The sequence below is a fragment of the Bubalus kerabau genome, chromosome 12, assembly GCF_029407905.1.
Source record: "Bubalus kerabau isolate K-KA32 ecotype Philippines breed swamp buffalo chromosome 12, PCC_UOA_SB_1v2, whole genome shotgun sequence".
Classification (NCBI taxonomy): domain Eukaryota; kingdom Metazoa; phylum Chordata; class Mammalia; order Artiodactyla; family Bovidae; genus Bubalus; species Bubalus kerabau.
Window position 1 is genome coordinate 30,413,559 of NC_073635.1, and position 8,643 is coordinate 30,422,201.

General features: G+C 43.8%; 1 protein-coding gene across 1 annotated transcript in view; it reads right to left on the bottom strand.

Moving 5' to 3' along the window:
- Window positions 1-8,016, bottom strand: part of LOC129624833 (WD repeat-containing protein 49-like) — a 45,217-nt gene extending 37,201 nt beyond the window's left edge. The window contains exons 1-3 of the mRNA XM_055543121.1: window positions 7,721-8,016; window positions 6,205-6,448; window positions 3,888-3,993 (exon numbers count right to left, since the gene is read on the bottom strand). Of these exons, the coding sequence (XP_055399096.1) occupies window positions 3,888-3,993; window positions 6,205-6,440 (342 nt within the window). The 5' untranslated portion in view covers window positions 6,441-6,448; window positions 7,721-8,016. The remainder of the gene's footprint in view (window positions 1-3,887; window positions 3,994-6,204; window positions 6,449-7,720) is intronic.
- Between the last annotated feature and the right edge of the window lie 627 nt (window positions 8,017-8,643).

Here is an 8,643-nt window from a genome sequence, read left to right on the forward strand (position 1 = left end):
CATACCATGCTATCTTCCTTCCAAGAAATAGCTTTCTTTCCACCCTAATTCTTGTTGACATAAAACAGCTTTGTTTGTGGTGTGCAATATTAAATGCACAAAAAATAACAAGTGAAAATGGAAATCTGAATCAGTCACTTTGCTCTTCTTTAGAGAATGCCAGAAACTAGCAGACTCTTGAAACATTTTGTGGGTCCCCATGATTTACAGACATGAAATATTTGGGCTAAAAAAAAAAAATCAACCAAAGAATGAAGACTATCTGATCAGGCATGCTAGAAATTTAGCTGTTTGCTTCCTAGTTGATTAGTTTTTATTTGATAGGAATAATATATTCTGAAATAAATTACACACCCTATTTCCAAGATAGGATTTCAATATATTTTAAACATACTTTGGGAAGTGATTCAATATGCCTGAATCATCACAGGCAAGATGCTAATCTTGTCATCATGAGTTTAGATTGGAAGAAAATGGAGAGGCACTAGGAAAAGAAATAGGATAGAAGACGTGTCCTCACATACAGAATTATGATTATCTGATGGTGGCAAGTTTTGAAAAAAAAAAAAAGTGAATTAAAAATATGAAATCTCCAACTTTGTGGCCCTGGAGAATGCCTTTGGATGAATTTGATTTTCAAAATAAATAAAAAACTAAAGTCCATAAATCTTACCATTTTAATCAGTTTTTCTTGGAGGACTGAATTGAGTTTAGGTCCTGGTTGTATCCCTGACTGTGATCTCAACACCTAATTTTATATAAATATGTTCTTCATTGCCATGAGATGGACTCTAAGCTCACTACACAGGAGCCATGCTGGACCCCACAAACAGTAAAATCCCAGAGTGTCACAGGGCCCCTGTTCTCAGTCTTTAGAGCTTTTCTCTCTTTTGCCCACTTTGGCTCCCTTTATGAGACTTCCCCGATGGTTCAGCAGGTAAAAAATTTGCCTGCAGTGTAAGAGACACAGGAGATTTGGGTTTGATCCCCGGGCCAGAAGATCACCTGGAGAAGGAAATGGCAACCCACTCCAGTACTCTTGCCTGAAAAATCCCATGGACAGAGGAGCCTGGCAGGATGTATTCTGAAGAGTCACCAAGAGTTGGACGCAACTAAGCAGGAAAGCATGCTCCCTTTATGATCTCATCTACTCCATGGCTTAAAATTCCATCTAAATGCTGATTCCCAAATTTGTATCTCCAGCCCTGACATCTCCCCTCTCTCAGGATGACTCTCTCCAGCACATCCACGACTGGGCTCCTGACATTATACTCCTCTCATCCACCACCTTCCTTATCACAGACCTAAAATCTTGGTGTCATCCTTGACTCCTCACTCGCTCTCTTCTTTAAAAACAAAACAAAACAAAATACAGCTTTACTGACATTTAATCCACATACTACAAAATTTGCATTTTAAAGCATACAATTCAATGGTTTTTAGCATATTCACAGAGTTGTGCAACCATCGCCACTTTGAAAAATTTTCATTCCTCCATAAGGAAACCCCATGCCCATTAATTGCTACCCCCTATTCCCAGCTCACCCCACCCCCTGACAAGCACTAAGCTCATTTCTGTCTCTGAATTTGCCTACTCTGGACATTTCATATAAATAGAATTATACAGTACACAGCCCTTTGTCACTGGCTTTCACATAACACTTAGAGCTTCTCATGTTTTCTGTGTTGTCCCATGTGATAGTGCTTCATTTCCATTTTTTGTTGCTGAATAATATTCCATTGTATGGCTGATCGGATTCTGTTTATCCATTCCTCGGTTCATGGACATTTGGTTTATTTCTACTTTTTGGCTGTCATGAATGCTGCTATGAATATCCATATGTAAGTGTTTTTGTGAACAGATGTTTTCACTTCTCTTGGGTATAAACTCAGGAGTGGAAATGCTAGGTCATATATTACCTTTCTGGTTAACATTGAAAGAACTACCAAAATGTTTTCCAAAGTGGCTGTACCATTTAAATTCCCACCAGCAATCCACAAGGGTTCCAATTTCTCTATTTCTTTGCCAACATTTGTTATCATCTATCTTTTAATGTTAGCCATCCTAATGGGCGTGGTTTGAATTTTCATGATGTTGAGCATCTTGTCCTGTGGTTACTGGCCGTTTGAACATTTTCTTTAAAGGGCTTTCTGTCCAAGTCCTTTGCCCATTTAAAAATAAGCTATCTGTGCTTTTATTGCTGAGCACTGAGTTCTTTGTATTCTAGGTGCAAGTCCCTCATCAGATATATGGTTTGCAGGTATTTTGTCTCATCCTGTAGGTTGTCTAATCACTCTCTTAATATTGCCCTTTAAAGCACAAGTTTTCATTTTTGAGGAAATAACTCATTTTTTCCTTTAGCCTTTTATGCTTTTGATGCCATATCTAAGAAATCATTGCCTAGACCAAGGTCATGAAGATTTGCTCCCATGTTTTCTTCTAAGAGTTTGGTAGGTGTAGCTCTTTTTACAGTTAGGTCTATGATCCATTTTGAGTTAACTTTTTTGTACAGCGTGAAGTAAGAGGTTTAAGTCCAAAATCAAGGCATGGAAAGGTTTGGATTCTTCAATGACCTTTCTCCTGGGCTTGCAGAAGACCATCTTCCTGCTGTGTCCTTGTAAGGTTGCCTCTCAGTCTGAGTGTCCTGATTTCCTCTTTTTGTAAGGACATCAGTCATACTAGATTAGGGCCCACCAATATGACCTCATTTAACCTTCAGTATTTCTTTATAGGGGCTTCCCTGGTTGCTCAGTGGTCAGGAATCTGCCTGCCAATGCAGGGGATGCAAGAGACTTGGGTTCAATCCCTGGGTTGGGAAGATATCCTGGAGAAAGAAATGGTGACCCACTCCAGTATTCTTGCCTGATAAATCCCGTAGACAGAGGAGCCTAGCAGGCTACAGTCCATGGGGTTTCAAAGAGTTGGTCATGACTTAGCAAAAGAGTTGGACATGACTTAGTGACTAAGCAAAAACCCAGCAATTTCTCTATAGGCCCTATCTGTAAAAACAACCATATTCTAAAGTACTGGGGGTTAACATTTTGACATATGAATTTTGAAGAGACACAATTCAGCTCAGCGTCTATCAATCATTTATTATGTGAGGGGTCAGTGAGCTGGTTTATGTATCTGCAGTGAGTATGATCTCTGTCCTGAGGTTCCAGCAACTCACATTGCTCCAAACACCCATCCTCTGGCCCTGTGACAGTCCAGAAAAGAAGGTGGATGAGCCATGGAAACTTGTCATATTCACTGGAAAAGCATATGAGGTGATGGATGAAACAAATCAGTGAGGTTTTTCTTCTTTTCTAATTTATAAAACTGTGTATTCCAGAGATAACAGAGTGACTGGGCTTTAGAGGCAGAGAGGACTCTGGGTATAAAAAGAGGTATGAAGGCAAACAAAATGAAGGTAGGGATGTTGCTACCTCTGCCAGGGCCAGAAAGGTTTAAATTCTAAGCCTTAGAGACAGCATTTCAGAAAGGGCCCACTTGCTCTATGTGTCCTGCAAGACAAGATGATCACCTCTAGAGGCAAAGGACTGCTGACTCCATCTGTCCCCATTCTGTCCCCAGCTCCCCCTCTCCATCCCCAACCTGCATTCTCACAAGGAATCTCTGGATGGAGTGTAAGCAGAGGGCTCAGTGCTATAACGTTTACTCATCCCAACAAAACAGCAGGTATAGAAAGTTCTCGGAGAGCCTGCCCTTCCCCTGCTTGCCTATTTTCCCTTTCAAAAGCAGATCCATGGAAGCAAATGCCATCTGAGCATCTGCTAATCAGAGGCCCCAAAGGCTCCAGTGAGAGGAATGAAAACATGAAAGGAACACCTTCTCTGTCTGAAACCGCATTGGATAACACATCAAAACATAACAGGGCAAAGACCTTAATAGTGTTGTCGGTGGACATGGACAATATCTTGTTATCCTCAGCAGACACATGGATGTAAATCACTGGAGCTGTGTGGCTTCTCAGCATACCTGTTGGTTTTCTAGAATGGAAAAAGAACAGATGAACACCAGGCAGTTCTAGCTGAGGCTTCTAAATAAAAATGCAAGACTAAACTTGGCCCGGATCTGGCAGCTCTATTCAGCCTGAGGAGGGTTATGTCTCCCTCTGAAACGACGTGCGTATATATCTTGTGTGATAAAAGGAGTGAAGCAGATAATATGCAGTTACAGCAACATAACTCGGTGTGAGATGAAGCCCTGGGCTTTGTTTCTCCCAGGGCTGACAATACTGCTATAAAAGGAATAAGCTTGGAAGAGCGCAGGGTGGGGTTGGAAGAGACTCCACGCAGGTTGTTGCTTTATGCAGTATTCAGATCTGGCGTGAATGTCTTTCTAATAAGAGTTTATTTTAAGGAGTTCTGAGGGATCGCAGGGCCCTGAAGGGTGCAGGGCTGTGTGTGCTGTGCGAGGGTGAGGGGTAAGGAGAAGGGATGCTAGGCTGAGGTTGACAGGAGAGAACAGTGTCTTTTTATAACCATGTCACTGGGAAGTAAGCAAATTTTTCTCAGTCTTCTGACAAACAGGAGGCTAAGGTAATAGAAGTGGGTAGAAAAATCATGTTTCTTTTTTCCTTCCTTCCTCCTCCCTTCCTTCCTTCCATTTCTTTCCTTCTTATTAGGCATCAGACATTGCACTGAGTGCTCTCTATGGATGGTCTCATTTGCGATCTGTATTGCTAATCTACAGAAGACTCCCAAGAGTCCCGTGGGCAGCAAGGAGATCAAACCAGTCAATCCTAAAGGAAATCAACCCTGAATATTCATTGGAAGGACTGATGCTGAAACTCCAATGCTTTGGCCACTTGATGTGAAAAGCCGACTCATTGGAAAAGACCTTGATGATGGGAAAGACGAAGGGCAGGAGCAGAAGGGGACGACAAAAGATGAGATGGTTAGATGGCATCACCAACTCAATGGACATGGGTTTGAGCAAATTCTGGGAGACAGTGTAGGGCAGGGAAGCCTAGTGGGCAACAGTCCATGGGATTGCAGTCCATATGACTTAGCTGACTGAACAACAACTACTACTACTACTAATCCAGGAGTGGATATTCTTGTTATTTCCAAAGAGGGACTGGAGGCTGCAGCCCTTGCTCAGGATCATTCAGCTAGAAAGGGACTGAGGCGGGACAGAGGCTGGGTCCGTGAGCTCACTGCCTTGGAGCACTGCCCAGCAGCTGCGGGGGCAGGGGTCACCTGGCAGGCCTCACTGATGTCTGTGCAGAGGCTCAGCAGTAACCTGGGCTTTCTGTAGGTGACTGGTTCTTACTCCAAACCCCATATCAACTCCCTATTTTCCTCCTCTCCTTCCTTCTTCAACACTTGTCAACAGAAATGACATAGCTTTTAGCAACCAAGTTGCATTTGAATCCTGATTCTGCCATTAGTACCCCAAAATTACTCAGCTCCTCTGAGCTTCAGTTTCTTCCTTGGTAAATGGAGTTGACGTGAGGATTAGAGAGAATGAATATGGGGCACAGTGCCCGGTACCAAGTAGGTGCTCAGTAAAGTGACAGTTTCTGTTATTTTCAAGAAAGCATTTCTGAGACTCGTTCTGCAGGGACCCACATGAAGGTCGGGGTAGGGGGGGCACTCTCAGGAGTATGATAATTACACACTGAAGGGGTGATGGCAACAGGCTGCTCTTCTGATTAAACAGTTTGCTACCCTGGCTACCCCATTTCCAGGCTTTCCAGAAGAATCCCTGTTTTCTTAAGGTCAATTCTTCTATATTTCAGGGGTGGTGGAGTCCTTAAATTAGATGGGGCTACACAACTCCAGCAGAGAAGTGAGGGTAAGCTTAGGGTGATCTGAGTGAGGCGCACAGAAAGGACACTGATTGGAGATCAAAATCCCTAATTGTTCTCTACAACTGATCATCATTCATTGTAGGGAAGACAGCAATCTGATCAAAGAAAATCCTTCCAGTTGTGAGTGAATGATGGTTTTACAAGGTTCTACATGATCTCCGTGTCTTTGCAAGATATTTGCATTTTAAATAAGTTGCTTATTAACCCCCCCAAAATGACTTTGTAATAGCCACAAGCAGAGATTTCCTGGGTTGTGTGTCTGGGAGATCAGATTTGGACAGGGGCTGTTAAATTAAACAGGACTTTTAGTGATCCTCAGTCCTGCTTTCCTGTACTTATGAGGTCAAGGGCACCCTTGGCTGGAGAGAGAATGAAAACTTACCCAGGCAGATGAGGATTCCAGATTCTAATTATCCGATCCATTCCACCTGTCAACAGCAAGTTCTTTCCCTTGCAGAATGTAAATGCCTTGACTCCTTTGTGGATGCAGAAAACCATTTGATCACATTCTGCTCGCCTTTGGGGCAAACCGAGGAATGCTTGGTCTTTTCTTGCTTTGACATTTTCCCCAACACCCTTTATTTCTTTCATCTTTTGCTTGACATTTGTTGTTCCCATAGTGCACCCTAAAAATATTCACAGAGAAGCAAAACAGTTTCTCAACATGATCAGTCAATTTTTGGACAAGTTACTAATTTTTAAAGCTGGTGCACTGGAACGACCCAGAGGGATGGTATGGGGAGGGAGGAGGGTTCAGGATGGGGAACACGTGTATACCTGTGGCGGATTCATTTTGATATTTGGCAAAACTAATACAATTATGTAAAGTTTAAAAATAAAATAAAAAAAAAATAAAGATCTCAGGCTCATTTTCAGTGATGACAGTGTTTTCTTCATTTTTACCCCAGGTGTTAAACTATAGATAGTCTGAAGAATGAAAATGATATTGTAAGAAAAGCTAGGTTTCCCCAAATCTCTGCTGAGTGCCAGGCATTGGGCCAGAGCCTCCCCATACATGATCTTGTTTGAGGCTCAAAGAAACTCAGTGGGGTAAGCACCTTTACCGCTACCTTTCAGGTGAGGAAACTTACACAGAGAGAGGTTAAACCCTTGTCATCAAGAACACATTGGAGCCAAGGAAGCACCATCTGACTCCTAGATCAGGGCCTCCAGGTTTCATTAACTAATCAGCCAATTTCATTTACAACTATTCTGACAGATATTTGAGTCAAATGACTCAAATGACTTTTGGGCTTATGAACCCACAGAATAGAATAAAATAGTAGCATCACACAGAATTGTCACACAGAAATGATCAAGGGCCTTCCTGCAGGCTTTAGACGTTGTTTTTGAGACAGGCTGGGACCTAGGACCCTTGACTAGAGTTCTTGCATCTAGATAAAAGTCTCCTCGAGCAACAAAAGTACAAGAAAGTATAAGAGGCTAAAAATAACTTACGTGTGTGTGCTAAGTCAGTGCATGTGTGCTAAGTCACTTCAGTTGTATCTGACTCTTTTCGATCCCATGGACTGTAGCCCACCAGGCTCCTCTGTCCATGGGATTCTCCATGCAAGAATACTGGAGTGGGTTGCCATGCCCTCCTCCAAGGGATCTTCCCAACCCAGGGATTGAATCCACGTCTCCTGCGGCTTCTGCATTGCCGGTGGATTTTTTACCACTGAACCACCAGGAAAGCCCAAAATAACTACATGAAAGCCCAATCGGGGCAATTATGAACTATAAGATACAAAAAGGCCACAAACCAACCACCGTTTCTGAGGTGGGGAGAGCAAAAGTAGGGTACTGTGCATGATCCTTGCACACAGCACTACCAAGGGGTGGGCAGGCCACCTAAGGCACCCTTCCTGCCCGACCTGCCCATCTGCCCCCACCCTCACCATGTTTAAGGAGCCAGCTTGCCCCCTCCTGGGGAGCGAGCAAGGCACCTGTGACTTGTTTTTGCTTCCTCCTGCTGTAGGCCAAATCCCAATAAAGCCTTGCCTATATTCCTCATCTGGCTGCTTATCAATTCCTATTGATTAAAGAGTCTTAGGACCCGAGGGGGTAAATAGTCTCACCAGAAGATGATCATGAAGGAAATCCGAAATACACTCACCAGTGCCTCTCCCGTCCACCTGCCTGACTTCCCCCTTGACCTCCGCCTTGTCCAAGGATCCTGAAGCACCTTGGAGGACGAAGGTGGGAGACTAACTGTCTTCACCCCCCTCCCCAACCCCCTCCCGATCCCTCTACCCCCAAGTAAGAATCCTCTTTCATCATCTGTGACTTCAGCAAGCGACTGAAGGATTATCGGTTTGGTCTGGGTCTTGTGCCTGCTAGCACAAATTACAACTCAGCTTTCTTCCAGGATTCAGGGAGAAGAACACGCTACTCAGGAAAGTTCCCTCAAGGCGACTGGAGGCTTCCACCTCCTGGGCGTGGTGCTACTGCAGCTCAGAGGACCCCCGTGAGGCAGCCCTGCCCATTTTCCCATAGAAGTGGGAAATCTCCATTTTTGACTGGATATTGCCAGAACTTTACATGTTGGTGACCAGTTTTAAAACACGCTTTAGCTCAGTCTGTGGCTGTTTCTCAGGGCCTCTGGGTTAGGGCGTGTTGTGCAAGGGAGGACGGGCAGGTGTCACAGTTGGGGGAAGGGAGCCCTCCTCTTTCCACTTCAGAGCTTCTCTGCTTCAGAGTCCCGTGGCTGTTCTCCTTTCCCTGAATTCCAACAGGGAAGCAGAGTCATTTCTGAACAGGGGTCTCTGACATCCCCATTATTTGAGGCTATATAACCCGAGTCCAGAGTCATCCCTGGCTG